The following is a 16,794-nucleotide window of genomic DNA, read 5'->3' as shown; positions in this document are numbered from 1 at the left end:
AGTATTGTTAGTTGGAAGCTTTTTGCTTGGGCTTTTAAAATTTTTTTTATTTATTTCATCACTTTTTGAATATATTGTGCCACTCCCTTGGCCTGCAAATTTTTGGCTGAAAAATCTGCTCATAGTTTTATGGAGGTTCCCTTTTACCTCACAAGTTATTTTTCTTTTGGTGCTTTTAAGTTTCTCTCCTTGTCTTTAACTTGACTTTTCAGTTATAAGGTGTCTTGGTGTGGGTCTTTTTGGGTTCCTCATATTGGGAACTCTCTGGGCTTCTTGATTGGGATGTTTGTTTCTTTCTGCAGGTTAGGGAAGTTTTTATCCTTTATTTCTTCAAATAATTTTTCTGCCCCTTTCATTCTCTCTTATCCTTCTGGTATACCTACAATGCAGATGTGAATCTGCTTGATATTATCCCATAACTCCCTTAAGCTCTCTTCACTTGTTTTCATTGTTTTTCCCTTTGCTGCTCTCTTTGGGTGAGTTCCTCTGCCCTTTCTTCAAGATACCCGATCCTCTTTTGCTTCCTAGTCTGCTGTTGAGCCCCTCTAGTGTTTTCAGTTCAGTTATTGTATTCTTCAGCTCTGTGAGTTCTGTTTGGTACTCTTATGTTTCTACATGTTTTGTTGAAGTTCTCACTGTGTTCTTTCGTCTCCTGAGTTCAATGAATATCTTTATGAACATTAATTTGATCTCTTTATCAGGTAAATTACTTACCTCTGTTTCATTAAGCCTTTTTTCCTGAGGATTTATCTTGTTCCTTTTTTGGGAAAATAATTCATTTGTTTCTTCCTTTTGTTTGACTCTATGTTAGTTTCTATGCATTAAACAGCCACCTCTTGCAGTCTTGATGTAGTGGCCTTGTGTAGGAGATGAAACTTACCGGTCAATCCTGCTCCAGCTCTTGGTTGTTGCTGAAATTGTTTTGATTGCCTAAGCAGGCTATTTTATTTTTGATAGCTCCCAGTATTTGAGGGTGTGCCAAGGCCTGCCAGTGTTCCAAAGGGGAGGATCACAGCCCCTACATTCAGGCTGACTGGCAGCCAGACCCTCAGTCAGCAGTTTTTCAAATATGCAAATATATACAATCCTGTGAGACTACAAATGTAAACTCTGTTGGCCACCAGAGCCAGGTGATCTGGAGGTGTCCCTTGGCTGGCAGTCGGAAAACTGAGGCCCTCAGGCAAGTGGATAAGGTCCCTTTTAGGAGATACTGGTGAGCTGTATGAAGCAGAGGGAGAAGGCAAAGATGGCATCCCCTGGCCTACATTCCCTGAAAATTCCTACATGGGTTCCTAAATATGCCTCAAACCTAAAGCCTGGCTCTGTGGATGAAGCTCCAGGACAAGCATATATGGCTCTTTTACAGACAGACTGGGGGTCTGTTTCAGCCTGCTGTCTGTGCAGTACATTGGTGGCCGCAGCCTGCTGACAACTGTCTCTCAGATTGTTACAGTCCTGTGGGACCAGGAACACAAGTCCCCATGACCATCTGAGCCAGGCAATTGAGGTGTCCCTTGGGTGGCAGCCTCAAAAAACAAGGCACCAGTGTAAAACCCGGGGCAGCAATTATGTATAAGAGATTCCCTCTGATAGATGCTGTTTGCTGTGGAGTGTGGCAGAGGGCAAGTATAGAGATAGCCTGCTTTCAGAGTTCTCTGGAAGGTTTACAGTCAGCCCTTACCTGTTTGTTTAATTAGAATCCCGCCCCTCAGGCTGCAGCTATGATAAGCTAATAGGCCACTTTCATAGAAAGACTGAGCTTGGTTACTTCTGTTTCAGAACTCCATCTCCTTTGCTTACAGTCCTTTGGGATGAGAGGGTGTTGCTAGCCACTAGTGCCTGGCGGTGTAGAAATGTCCCCTGGTAGCAGTAAATATTAGGGAGCCAGAAAACAGCCCTTTATGGAAGACAGCAGTGAGCTGGAGAGAGGCAGAGGGAGATTGTGGACATGGGCCTGCCAACTGGAGAAAGGCGGGGGTGTGGTGCAACGATGATACAAGCTGAAAAATGAGAGACCGAGACAGATGGATGGCAGGGAAAGAACCAGAGAGATACTGACATACAGAAAGATGAGATGCAGACAGAGAGCAGACACACAGAGCAGAAGAGACAAAGGGAAAGTCACAAAGAGCATATCTGACAGAGCGAGAGACAGAGAATAAGACATACACAGAGAGAAATATGAGACAAGGAGAGGGAGGGGGAAGAAAGAGGAGGGAAAAAAATGGAGACAGACATGGAGATAAAGATGAGGATGAAGATAGAGAGGACAGAGAGATTGACACAGACCAGCACAGACACACAGAGACACAAGGAGGGAGCCAGAAAGCATAGACGCAGAGTGAGAGACATAGAAACTGGCCCAGTGGCAAAGTGGGAGATACAGAGGGACACAGAGGACAGCTTTTCTCTGCACACAGTGGCACTGTAGGGCTCTGGTTAGTCCAGCAGCACCTTGGGAGTCCGGTTTGACATATTCTTCTTTTCCGCCCTAGGTTGTTGCTGCGGATCCCACTCTATTCCTTCAGCATGGTGCTAGTAGATAAGCATGGCATGGACAAGGAGCGCTATGTCTCCCTGGTGACACCTGTGGCCCTCTTCAACCTGATTGACACGTTCCCTTTGAGGAAAGAGGAGATGGTCCTACAAGCTGAAATGGGCCAGGCGTGTAACATCTGATGTGATCGTCCCTCTCTCTGCAGTCCCTCTTCTCTTTCTACATAGTGCTATGCACACAGAAAGGCCTTAAAAATATCCTTGATGTACAGATTTTTATTTGTAATTTTTAAAGTCTATTTTATTATGACCTTTCTTTGAACTTAAAAATTAGCATGGTGCTTTTTGTCCTTTGAAGTGTTCCAAAAAAACATGACTACATTTACTATTTCTAACTCTTTACTCCATGATGGCTGGTTAAATTTGTAGAGGAATTAGAAACCACAACCATATACATGCTTTCAATATGTTATTCAATGTGACAGGTAACTTTCTTCAATCTTGTTTTGTTTCTTTTTTTTTACATAAAACTTTCACTAATAAAATATTTTGGAGCAAATTTATTAAAACTCATTTTTTCAAGCACCAGCCATACTTAGTGTGGTCAATGGAAAAAATGGCAGTAGCACCAGATGCAGCAGTGACCTCTTTGGCAGAGGAGGTGGAAAGTGAAATTCTGCCAGGCGACTTGGGCTGCTGCTGGATGGTCCCTTTGCTCTTCAGCACCCCAGATTTGTGAAGAGAGACTTCCCTGACTGGGAAGAGGGAAAGGAAGAAGGCAGACAGAGCTGAAGGCATGCTTTTCCTGCTGTCTGCCCCAGGATTCCAGCACGAGACCCACCCACAGACCCCTGGGACACACCCTCCACCCTAACAGGCCATGCGTAAACCCAAAGCCCTAAGTGTGCGCACACCTCCCCCAACTCCAGTGCCACTTATTTTTTTTCTTTTCCACACCAGCTTTGTTATGTGCACTTTCCCAGCCTTCAGGATGAGTCAACTCCCATAAGAGAAACCAAGAACTTTTGCTATAGTACCACATTCTGGAAAACAGAAGAAAGGCTAAGTACTAACCGGTTGAAGTGTTAGAATCAAAGTAAATAAAGCTTTATCTAAATAAGAAAGGTATTCGCTACTTCAAATGTGGCAACAGAGGCACATTATATCAAAGACTATGAAAAATCATGATAATGTAGTATTAAAATAAGAAAATGCCAATCTCCAGCAACCAAACCCAAAGACAAAGAATATTCCCAAATCTGGGGAAGTAACTGGATCTACAGTCCATGTAGCTAATAAAACACCTTATTATCTCAATGCAAAAACACCTTCTCTAAGACGCATTGTGATAAAGTTGTCAAAAGTCAAGGATAAATAATTTTAGAGGCAGCCAGTGAAAACAAGACAACTATAAAGGAACATCCCTCTACCCTGCCCTCCAATTAGGCTATCAGATTTCTCAGAAGAAACTCTGCAAGCCAGGAGAGAGTGGAATGACATATTCAAAGTATTAAAAGAGGAAATTGCCAGCCAAGAATATTCTATCTGGCAAAGTTATCCTTCAGATATGGGGAAATAAAGGCTTTCCAAGACAAAAGCTAAGGGAGTTCACCACCACTACACCTGCCTTGCCAAAAATATTTAAAGGAGCTCTTCAAGCTGAAAAGAAAAGAGGAAAGTACACAATACCCCGATTAAGGTGATAAATAGAATTAGAAAACTGTAACTTCATTTTAGAGTAGTAAAACAATTATAGCATAAAGGTTAAAGGAAAAGAGCATTAAAAGTAACTACAGCTGGGCTGCCAGTTAGCTCAGTTGATTAGAGTGCAGTTCTCTTAACAAGGTTGCCGGTTCGATCCCCACATGGGCCACTGAGCTGCGCCCTACACAACTAGATTGAAACAATTACTTGACTTGGAGCTGATGGGTCCTGGAAAAACACACTTAAAAGTTAAAAAACATAACTACAGCTACTACAATTTGGTAAACAAATCATAGCATAGAGAGATAATTTGTGACACAAATATAAAAGGAGTAAAATGATGGAATCTTTATAGGCAAATGAAGATAAATTGCTATCAGCAGAAAAAGGACTATTATATCTTATGAAATATATTATGTAAACATGGTAACCACAAAGCAAATATATAGCAGAGATAGAAAACATAAAAGAGGAGAATGAGCAAATTACCATGTAAAACCAACTTACAAAGGTATATAGAAAGATGGGAAAAGAAACTGGAGAGACAAAATATGCAGAAGGGCAAAGGGTAAAGTGGCAGTCAATCTTTACATATCAACAATCATGTTAAATGTAAATGAATTAAACTCATCACTCAAAAGGCACAGAGTGGCTGGCTGGATTAAAAAAAACAACAAAACAAAAATAGGTACCTAACTATATGGTAGCTATTGAAGAATCATCAGCTCTAAACACACACGTAGGCTCAAAGTGAAAGGATGGAAGATATTCCAAACAAGCAGAAACCAAAAGAAAGTAGGCTTGGCTATACTTAGACAAAATAGACTTTAAGTCAAAATTAGTAACGAGAAAAAGATGATATAAAGGAGTCAATAGGTCAAGAAAGCTATGACAATCAAATATATTTGGTCATAACATGTGAATACCAAAATATATCAAGCAAATACTAACATATCTTAAGGGAACAAGTGACATTACAATAATACTAGGGACTTCAATACCCCACTATCAGCAATAGATATATCATCCAGAGAGTAAATCAATATAGAAACATTAGATTTGAACCATACTTTAGAGAAAATGGACTTGACATATATAGAAGATTCTATCCCAAAGCAGAATACACATTCTTCACAAATGCGCATAGAATATCCTCCTGGATAGATCATCTGACAGGACACAAAACAAATCTGAGCAAATTTAAGAAGACTGAAATCATACCAACTATCTTTTCTGACCACAATGGTATAAAACTAGAAATCAATAAGAGGAAAGTGAAAGGATCCACACATATGTGGAAACTAAACAACCACTGGATCAAAGAAAAACATCAAAATGAAAATTTTAAAAATCACCAAACAAATGAAAATGGAACTACAACATATCAAATCATGTGGGATGCAGTAAAAGCATTTCTGAGAGGAAAGTGTATAGCAATAAATGAATATATTAGGAAATTAGATGTCACATAAACAACCTAACTTGACACCTTAGGGAACTAGAAAAAGAAAAAAATAAGCCCTGAGTTAACAGAAGGGAGGATTTAACTCTGGGCTGTCTGTTCTGCTATGATTGCCCCTACCCTCTCCTCTGGTGCTTCAACCCAATAAGACTATCTTCATGTAAGCCTCCCCCAACTCCAGCATTGTGCGTACTGCAACCTGCCCTTATGCAAAAAACAAAAAATTCCTGATGACTTACCTAGTGTATTTGCCCTCTTACAAGTGATGGCCACCCTCCAGGATCTGCCAGCTTTTTGGTCACTCTCCATGCCTTCAGGAAGTTGTTTTGTTTTTGTCCAGATAGAGTTGTCTGGAGAAGGCTGGTCAAATAGGAGCTGCTTGACCATTAGCAGGCTAGTGAAGGCTGAGCCAGAAGGTGGAGGAATCCAGGCCATTACCAGAGAACTGCAGATTTCAGCTCTACAAGCCCTCAGCTTTGGGCTTGAGCTTACACGAATGGGGTGGGAAATGGAGCAAAAAAGCAGTGACATCATCCAAAGCAGACTGAAGAAACGGTTAATGTCCAAGATGTGGGTAACCATTAGCATCCATTCATGCATTAAAAATTATCCCAAAACCTAGTGGCCTAAAACAACAAGAAAGACATTATCTCTCACAATGTCTGTGGGTCAGGGATTTGGGAGTAGCTTAGCTGACCAATTACGGCTTGTCGTCTCATGAGGTTGCAGTCAGATGTCCGCAGCTGCAGTCATCTGAAGGCTTGACTGGGGCTGGAGCATCCACTTCGAAGGTGGCTCTCACTCACATGCCTGGCAGCTTGGTAAGTTTGTCGGAAGAGGCTTCTGTTCATACCCACTTGGGCCGCTCTAGAGTTGCATGAGTGTTCTCATAACATGGTGGTTGGCTTCTTCCAGTGGAAGTAGTCCAAGAAAGCAAAGTGGCAGTGACAAAATCTTTTATGACCTTGCCTCAGAAGACATAGTTACTTCCACAGTGTCCTATTGGTCACACAGATCAGCCCTATTCAACGTGGGAGGAAAGTATACAAGGGCATGGATAGCAAGAGGTAAGGATCGCTGGGGGCCAATTTCAAGGCTGGCCTCCACAGCATCTAAAATCTTTTATATTAGAGCATCATTCAACAATCTTTAGGGCAAAACAGGCACAGTGTGGTAGATAATACAGATAGATTTGCTCAACATGTATTCAACCCTTTGTAGCATGCAGATGATAAGAGGCTTACAAACTACATTTCCCAGAATCCATTGCAGCTACAGTTGGGTTGTGGTAAAGGTGTGGTGGCAGGACAAGGTTGAGGGAGTTGACTATGGTATTTAGAAAGTGGATTGTGTAATGACCTATGAGGTCCAGGATAAGTCTGAAAAGATGTATGGGCAGGAATGAGGCTGATATATTGCAAGAATACAGGGAAGGGCTAATGATCTTAATGTGATTGAAGAATGAGTGTAAAGAGTATAAAGATAGGAAGCATTTAGAAGATGGAAGGTGACAGCCAGAGAATGGAAAATACATCATTGGAATTGTGATATTAGGGAGTTGGATGAGCTGTCCACATGGATAGTGAGACTTCCTGGCAAGAGTTAAGGCAGAGGAGATAAATAAGATTCAAGTTCCAAAGGCTTATATAAGTGTGGAGAAGTGAACTGAATGTAAATAGGTGATTATAAGAGGAGGGTTGCAGAGAGTGATATGGTAGGTGGCAGGAATCTCAGAGTCTTTTACTTAGATTAGGAAAGAATCAATTGAAAGGGGCAGTGGGAAACTGGGAGAATATTAACACTACCTCTCAGCCAAGAAATACTGCAGTATGGAAGAAAGAACAGTATCTTCTATAAAAAGTGATGCAGGATAAAATGAGGATTTACTTAGAATTGTCTTGAAAAGATACCAAAGATAAAGGAAGGTTAATTTACCATGAAATGTGCATGTGCGTGGCAGTAGTCCAGGAGGTATCACATAAAGGCCTGGAAGAGAGTTCAGCTGGAGTCCAGCTGGGGTTGAGCAGTATGAGAATGTGAGGACAATAGAGGACTAGTGAGGGCAGTAGCAAGACATCTCATGCTTATAATTGGAAGATTGTAAAAATAATTAGCATGGATGAACTTGAAATGTTTTGAGGTTCCCATTTTCAGGGAACAATTGTTTTGGTGCCGGAACTGACCCTCATGGTGATTTCTCTGTAACCTGTCGTAAAGTCCAAGTCAGGAAGAGCCAGGTCCAGACCCTCACCATAGCCAGAACTAACCCCATGGTGGGGTCTGGGCCTGGCTCTTCCTGTCTTGGGATCCAGGAGAGGTTACACAAGAATAATCATGAGTTCCATAAGAAGGTGCCAAGATTCCCTAGAGAGTAGTTGGTTCCATATTGGGGCAGGAAATCTCAAAAGGGAGCCTGAGACATCTTGCTGTTATCGGGAAGGTAAGAATGTTTTCAGAGGTAACTGAGGTTATATTTTTAAAAAGTGAAGATAAGGAAACCCTGCAAATTGATAATAAAACACAAATTTTAAAAAATGAACAAAAGACTTCATCAGGTAGTTCACAAAGAAGCCATATGAATGGCCAATAAACACAAGAAAAGATGCTCAATATCTTTAGCCAGCAGGGAAATGAAAAATGAAAACCACAATAAAATACCACTTGCGTGGTTAAAATTAAAAGGACTGATAATACTACCGTGTTTCTCCAAAAATAAGACCTAGCTGGACCATCAGCTTTAATGTGTCTTTTGGAGCAAAAATTAATATAAGACCCGGTCTTATTTTACTTATTTTACTTATAGTAAAATAAGACTGGGTCTTACATAATAATATAATGTAATGTAATATAATGTAATACCAGGTCTTATATTAATTTTTGCTCCAAAAGACGCATTACAGCTGATTGTCCAGCTAGGTCTTATTTTTGGGGAAATATGGTAAGTGTTGACAGGATGTGGAACAACTGGAGTTCTCATACATTGCTGGTAGGAGTGTCAAATGATAAAACTACTTTGGAAAACTGGTACTTTCTTACAACGTTAAACCTACAATTTTACTAAGACACAACAATTCTACTCCTAGGTATTTATGGAACAGAAAAGAAAATGTATATACACAACAAGGCTTGCAGCTTTATTCATAATAAATCCCATTGGAAACAGCCCGGCAGAATGTATAAACTGGCATGAAGGCGTACTACTCAGAAATAAAAATGAACAAATTACTACTATGTGCAATATGTAGAGGAATTTCAAAATCATTAACCTGAGTGAAAGAAACCAGACTCAAATGAGTACATATTGAATTATTTCCTTTATATGAAACTTGTGAACAGGCAAACAGTTTGTAGTGACAGAAATCAGCATAAGCGTGGTTTCACTTTAAATTGAGTGGAAAGGAACACAAGGGAAACATGGGGTGTCAGAAATGTTCTATCTTGACAGGGATGTGGGTTACATGCCTGTATACATTTTTCAAAACACATTTAACTGTTCACTTTAAATAGGTGCATTTTATCGTAGGTAAATTATATTTAAATAAAAAGAGAAAAAAATGAAAGAATAAACTAGCATCAAGAAAAGACTAATAAAGACCAATTGCTGACAGTTTGAGCACCAAAAACATAAGGATGAATGTCAACGGGAATTGTACTTCTGCAAAGATATAAAATGGTCAAAAAACAGAATGTATGCTTTAAAAAGGCAAATACAATGATGTGAATAAATCACAAAATGCAAATGTGAGCCTAAGATATTGGATAGATGACTACCCACCAAGAATGAGAGGGCAGATTGAGAAAACGTATGTCTGATGAAGGTCGTTGGCCCATCATCAGAACCACTCAGGTAAGATGATATTAAATTAGACTTAGTGTGTGGATTGTGGGGAAATAGAGTTTATAGAACGCTGCACAGCTGGTGGAGGACACTTTTCAAGGTCCTGGTATTGACTCTGTTACCTCCCCACAGATGAGGATGTGGCCTTGCTGATCTTGGTTCAAAGATGGGAATTCCATTTCAGTTAACAGCAGTGTAGCTCATATCATACTAACTCTCCTGCTGAGAATTACAACTCTGGAAAATACAGAAAAAATGAGTTGTTTGAATTCACTGAAACTCAATCAAAAGTGGGCAAAGACTGGAGGAGATAGGATCCTGAAAGAACGAAAGCACACTGGATGAGATCCACATTTAGCTGGCTTGTCGTCTGAAGACTCCTCCATTTGCGTGGTGCACTGGACGTGGAGTTCAAGCAGAAGGCTGCAGCCATACGGGGCTGAGGATTCAGAGGAAGCAAGTGGGATGGCCTGAGAAGCTGGGAATTGAGGAGGAGACATGAACAGGAGAAAGCCACAGGGAGGGAAGCTCCAAATCTGCACATAAATTTATCTCAAATCCTTAACTGACTCAAGTGAAACTCCAAGGACTCCAGGAGGAAAACAGCTGAAGAAAAAGCTGAAAAGAGATCTCAGCAGCTGATCAGTGCTGGAGATCAAGTCAAGATAAAGGGGCTCAGTGAAGAGCAAGCATGGGCTTCCACTGAAAAACCAGAAGTAAAGACTCAACCTCTGGACTAAGGTAAACTGAAGCAGGCCTGTTCGACAAAGCCTAACACCGAGCTTCCACAAGAGCAAGCTAAGGAAATAGCAATTTAATTGTCTGGAAGAATGAAAATGAGGCCAACTGTGTGTGTAAATATTCCCTTAAGCTAGTGGTTCTCAAACTTTTCGAGGACTCCAAAGCACTTTTGTTTATGTGAGTTGCATCTATGAATATTTACTGTGTTAGAAATTAAAATTGAGAAGAAAATAATCCCATTTACAATTCTTTTGTATCCAAAAGAATATCTAGTTATAAATGTAACGAGGAGGAGAAAGACCTGTACACTGAAAACTATTAAAGACACTGATGAAAGAAATTGAAGATGGCATAAATAAATGGAAACATATTTCATGATCATAGATTGGAAGAATTACATTGCTAAAATGTCCGTATTACCCAAAGCAATCTATAGATTCAATGCAATCCTATCAAAATTGCAATGGTATTTTTCACAGAAATAGAACAATCTTAACATTTGTCTGAAACCACAGAAGACACCCCATAGCCAAAGAAATCTGGAAAAAACAAAGCTGGAGGCATCATGCTCCATGATTTCAAACTATATTACAAAGCTATAGTAATCAAAACAGTATGATATTGCCATAAAATACACACACAGATCAATGGAACAGAATAGAGAGCCCAGAAATAAGCCCATGCATGTATGGTTAATTAATTTATAACAAAGAAACCAAGAATATACAATGGGGAAAGGACAGTCTCTTCAATAAATGATGTTGAGAAAACTGGACAGCCACACATGCAAAAGAATGAAACTGGACTACTATCTTACACAATACACAAAAATGAAATCAAAGTGGAAAATAATTTGAATGTAAGACCTAAAGCCATAAAACTCATAGAAAAAAAACATAGACAGCTCCTTGACATTGGTTTTGACAATGACTTTTTGGATCTGACTCCAAAAGCAAAGGTAACAAAAGCAAAAATAAACAAGTAGAACTACATTAAAATATAAAGCTTCAGCACAGCAAATGAAATTATGAAAAAAATGAAAAGGTAACTTACCAAATAGGAGGAAATACTTGCAAATCATATAGCTCATAGGGAGTTAATACCCAAAATATATAAAGAACTCATACAACTCAATAGCAAAAAAACAAACAATCCAATTTAAAAATGGGCAGATGTGAATAGACATTTTTCCAAAGAAGACATCCATGAAAAGATGCTCAACATCTCTAATCATTAGGAAAATGCAAATCAAAACAACAATGAGATATCATCTCACACCCGTTAGAATGGATACTATCAAAAAGGTAAGAAATAACAAGTGTTCGTGAGGATGTGGAGAAAAGGAAACCCTTCTGCACTGTTGATGGAAATGTAAATTGATGCAGCCACTATAGAAAATAGCATGGAAGTGCCTCAAAAAATTTAAAAACAGAACTACCTTATGACCCAGCAATTCCACTTCTGGGTACTTATTCAAAAAAAAATGAAAACACTAACTCAAAAAGATATATGCACCTCTATGTTCATTGAAGCATTATTTACGATAGCCAAGACATGGAACCAACATACATGGCCATTGATGGGTTAAAGGATAAAGAAAATATGGTATTTATATACAATGTAATATTATTCAGTCATAAAAAAGAATGAAATGTAGCTATTTGTGACAACATGGATGGACCTTGAGGGCATTTTGCTAAGTGAAATACCCGTAAGTCAGACAGAGAAAGACAAATACCATATGATCCCACTTATATGTAGAATCTAAAAACACAAATACAAAACGAAAAAACAAAAAACCAAGCTTATAGATACAGAGAACAGATTGGTGGTTGCCAGAGGTGGGGAGGGTGTGGGTGTGGGGTGAAAGCGGTGAAGGGTATCAAGAGGAGCAAACTTCCAGTTGTAAAATAAGTCAATCCTGGGGATGTAATGTGCAGTATGGTGACTATCGTTAATAATACTATTTCATATTTGAAAGTTTCTATACAAGTAGATCTTAGAAGTCCTCATAACAAGAAAAACAAAATTTTGCAACTATATGTGGTGATGAAAATTAACTCGACTTCTTATAGTGATCATTTCACAATGCATACAAATATCAACTCATTATGTTGTATATGTGAAACACAATGTTATAGAAGTCTGACAATTAAGTTTGTGAACCTGTTGCAACGATGTTGCTAACCTTTTTTTGGTATCAGAGGGATTACTCATTATGAATTTGTACCAACTGGACAAATAGTTAACCAAGTTTACTATTGGGAAGTGCTGAAAAGGCTGTGTGAAAAAGTTAGACGACCTCAACTTTTTGCCAACAATCCATGGCTCTTGCATCACAACACTGCATCAGCTCACACGGCACTGTCTGTGAGGGAGTTTTTAGCCAGTAAACAAATAACTGTATTGGAACACCCTCCCTAGTCACCTGATCTGGCCCCCAATGACTTCTTTCTTTACCTGAAGATAAAGGAAATATTGAAAGGAAGACATTTTGATGACATTCAGGACATCAAGGGTAATACGATGACAGCTCTGATGGCCATTCCAGAAAAAGAGTTCCAAAATAGCTTTGAAGGGTGGACTAGGCGCTGGCATCACTGCATAGCTTCCCCAGGGGAGTACTTCAAAGGTGACCATAGTGATATTCAGCAATGAGGTATGTAGCACTTTTTCTAGGATGAGTTCTCGAATTTAATTGTCCTATCTTGTATGTCAATTATACCTCCATAAAAATAAAAATTAAAACTAAAATTGTTTTTTAAAAATTATGTCAATTCATTTAGAAAAAATAACAGACTCATGTTAACATAGATAAGTTTCAGAAAAACTGAATATACTTCTCAAAACACAAAAAAGCGTGATGAGTGGCATTTTACATTATTGCAAGTCTCTTCAAAATCTGCCATAAAAGCAGATAGATTCTCATATATGCTTTTCACTCAGTCTGCTGCAATATCAACATGTTGTTTTGATTGAAGTATAGGAAGAAAATGTGGCTTCACAGAAAATATTTGGAAGAGAGAAGTATTTTAATACCTATTTAGACAACTGTGGATATTTTTCTTTGACATTTTACCAAAACTCAGCAAGTGGTATCTCCTTAAAGATTAATGTCAATATGGAAAACTTTTTGTACTGTATTGTATTAAAATCCATTGGTGTATCTTGCACTTTGAATGAACTTTTACCCATTCGTGATTTTGTAACTCATGCATTGGTCATCTAGGAAATACTGGTTCAGAGAGTCAGGCAGATCTTCCGAAGGTTGATAAAATGTGTTATACAATATCAAAAATCACGTTAAGGTCATCACCAAAAGTCTCTATGTATTGGGAAGCTGTCACACTCTCCATGGTGGACACAAGTTTTCCAAAATTCAATTTTTTGCTTCAAAGCTCAAATTTTACCACTGGCAATAAATACTGTCAGTTATTTTCCTTGAGGTAACATGCTCACTTTTGTTCATTTCGGAGAAAAGGTCTGCCCAATCTTGAAGCCTGAATAAATATGGTTTATGTATCATTCTTTCTTTAAAATAAAAATGGTGAAAAATGCATCCAGTTCAATTTGCAACTCAAATGGATATAATTGCTTTTCCATGAGACAACCCTAGTACTTAGTTATACACAAAAAATATTAAAAACACATTACTTAAAGGTCAAGATTTAAAAACATTAACAATTTTACTGCTTCATTAAGGAGTTTCTTAAATGAAAGTGGGTTTTTAAATATTTTTTTATTTTATTTTTTACTGTGAGTGCATGGGGGCAAAGAAACATACTGCCTGGATTCATGCTAAAGTGTTTGCAGTTTTACTCACCATTGCTTCTGGACCATTGGTGCAAATGTCAACACAATGAAAAAAGCAAATGAGGAAAATAGCTTTGATCTTGCTGACACCCTGAAAAGGTTTTAGAATGTCCCGGGAGCTGCAGACCACACATTATGAACTGCTACCTAAAACTGAAGCGCTCTGATTGTTAATATCGTTCTGGAATGGTGACAGAAGCTTGAGTAGAAAGGAATGGAGGCATACCAAAAATTGGGCTTCATTCTCAACTCTGGCAGGACTTGTACAGAGTATTCTTAGTAGCTGCATACCTTGTAGAGAACCAATGTTCAAGAGAAAATCCCTTCAAATTTGCTGCATCTGTTTGTTTTTTTGCAGCTATCTTTTCTTTCAAGTAGTTCTATATCCTTCACTAAATTAATCAGAAATGAATAGCTGAGATGAGCTTTTGGCCCATCGAGAATCCAAACTGTAACAATGCATGTACATTATCTCATTTTATGTTTACAAGAAGTTCACAAATATTCCCTCTCCTCCCAGCTTTAGTCGTTTAACAGTAAATTTGGGATTCAGAGTAACAGAAGAGACACTGGAAGGTTCTCCTTAGCTAGTGCCCTAAGGGTTGCCATGGTAAGAAGCCATCTTTTTCAGCAGGACCTGCAACCACACCCGTGGCCTGTCGGTTCTCTCAATACCTTTTATGTCAGTAGTTCTTAACCTTGGATGCACATTAGAATTATGTGGGGAGCTTTAAAAACTGATGCTTTGGTGCCACCCCCAGAGATTGTAATGTTACTTGTTTGCATTCAGACAGGGCATGGGGGATTTTCAAAGCTTCCAAAGGGTTCTCATGTACAGCCAAGGGTGAAAATCACTGTTTAGGGCGAGGTGAAAAGGGTGCAGGTATAATCACTTATTTGATTTACCAGTTTCTCTGCCTGTGGTCACCATTTAAAAGTTTGCCTTACAAAGTTAGAATTATGCTTAAATCATTTAAAATATGGCACTTGTTTCTCCTTAGGAAAAAGGCATAGAAATGATAGAAGGCATCTAGCTTTGTTCGTCAGAATCCATTTTACTGGTTAACGTGCAGCATGAAGATGCATTGGTTATTATAATGTCATTTGTGAATATGCTCAACTTAAAGATTTCTTTTCCTCTTTGTTCTATGGCTCTTCCAGAGCTTGGGGGAAACCTATCCTGTGCACAGTTTGGAATTTTGTTTTGTCTGTCTGCCTCTCTCTCCATCAGAAGTCCCCCGCAGGATGGTGCAGTGCTCTGAGACTAACAAATTGATTTCAAACGGAAGTGAAATGCTGTCATCTGTCTGGCCACAGATCAAATCTGAATTCTTCTCTCTGAACATCTTCCAATGTTTCTTAGTTTTATGGAATTGCATTTCACTCTTGGGCAGGCTACTAAGTAGATTTCTGATGCCTTCAGAAACTAAGCATGGACTCAAAGGTTTGGAGAGAGGAGTCACCTCTTTCTTGGAAAATTGGAATGGGAAGACATACTCGCATTTCTCAACAAGTGGCAGCAATTTTAGAAGATGGTCCTGTGAAAGGACTGAGTTCCGGGGTCCTCCAGAGCAAGGTTCCTTAAAGTGTATGCCTCCTACTGGCTGCTGGTCCCTGGATTGTTTGTTACTGGTTCACAGAGACAGGGTTCAGTGGTATGAAGAGCCCAACATGTTTAAGAGGCACTCTCAGTTTTCAATGTAGTAAAACCGTGACTATCCTATGTAAGCACCCTTATTTGGGCACTAGAACCCTTAGGCTTGGTGAACCCGTAGGCTCAAGTTCATGGAGATATATAGGAAAGACTATTAGGGAGCTATTAGGTATAATAATGAGCTGCACAGCTTGGTCCCAGAACCTATGTCTTTTGCCCATGAGGGTGACAGCACCATATTTTGGCTGCTGTTTTTAAAGCATACACTACATCATGTAAAATATCTCCCTAGCCTCAGTAAGTATTGTCTAGCAGCTAATTCTGTAATTGAGCTTTGAGCAAGCCATTCCATTGTTCCATCAAACCAGCTATTTTGGGTGATGAGACATATGGTAAGAACAATGAATTCCATAGCATGGACTCACAGATGTGCTTTCTTCATTATAAATTGAGTTTCTTGGTCAGAGGCGATATCATATAAGGCACTCTTTGAGTCTAAGTATAGTGGTACACTCACATGACAGAGAGAACAGTTTATCTTCACTTTCTAAGAAAGATCATCATCTCGCTTGCTCTTTGTTATAATGTATTCCAGAGGGAGCTTGATTGTCTTTATATATGGGATAGCATGCCAGTCCATCATATTGATGGCATTTTGCTATTCCAGATGAAAGCAATAAAGCCTCTGGTACCTGGCACCCAGATATTGACGAGGAAAATGCTTTTTTTCCCATTTCTATCAGCAAAGATAATCAGAAGCAGGGGTATCTGCTGCAGCAAGCACAGGTAATCTTCTTGAAAGAACATGTATCTTTAAATGGCCATCTCTGCATATTCTGGGAATCTTAAAAGGGAAATCCCTCTTGATTTCTGGCTGCTTGATATTTTTCCTGGGGACTAGGGGTAGTTAGATAGGAAGATCATTTTTTCACATTCATTCATTCAAACAAACTAAACATCTATTTTTTTTGCAAATGTCGGTAATGCTCCTGCAAATATGTGGCAACATAAACCTAAAATTCTACTGAGAATACTCCTGATACCAATCACTATGGCAATTAGGGTCCCAGCGAGAAATGAATGGAA

The 16,794-nt window shown here is 39.1% G+C and overlaps 1 protein-coding gene across 2 annotated transcripts in view; it reads left to right on the top strand.

Moving 5' to 3' along the window:
• SRPX (sushi repeat containing protein X-linked) overlaps positions 1 to 3,055 on the top strand; it is an 86,787-nt gene extending 83,732 nt beyond the window's left edge. The window contains exon 10 of one of the 2 annotated variants that reach the window (XM_019747837.3): positions 2,496 to 3,055. In XM_019747837.3, the coding sequence (XP_019603396.2) occupies positions 2,496 to 2,679 (184 nt within the window). In that variant the 3' untranslated portion in view covers positions 2,680 to 3,055. The remainder of the gene's footprint in view (positions 1 to 2,495) is intronic. The other variant, XM_019747838.3, reaches the window with a different exon arrangement.
• Positions 3,056 to 16,794: the final 13,739 nt, after the last annotated feature.

Source organism: Rhinolophus sinicus, chromosome 18 (genome assembly GCF_057876585.1).
Source record: "Rhinolophus sinicus isolate RSI-liver-muscle chromosome 18, RSI-T2T, whole genome shotgun sequence".
Classification (NCBI taxonomy): Eukaryota; Metazoa; Chordata; class Mammalia; order Chiroptera; family Rhinolophidae; genus Rhinolophus; species Rhinolophus sinicus.
This window is presented reverse-complemented; position numbering and strand designations above follow the sequence as displayed.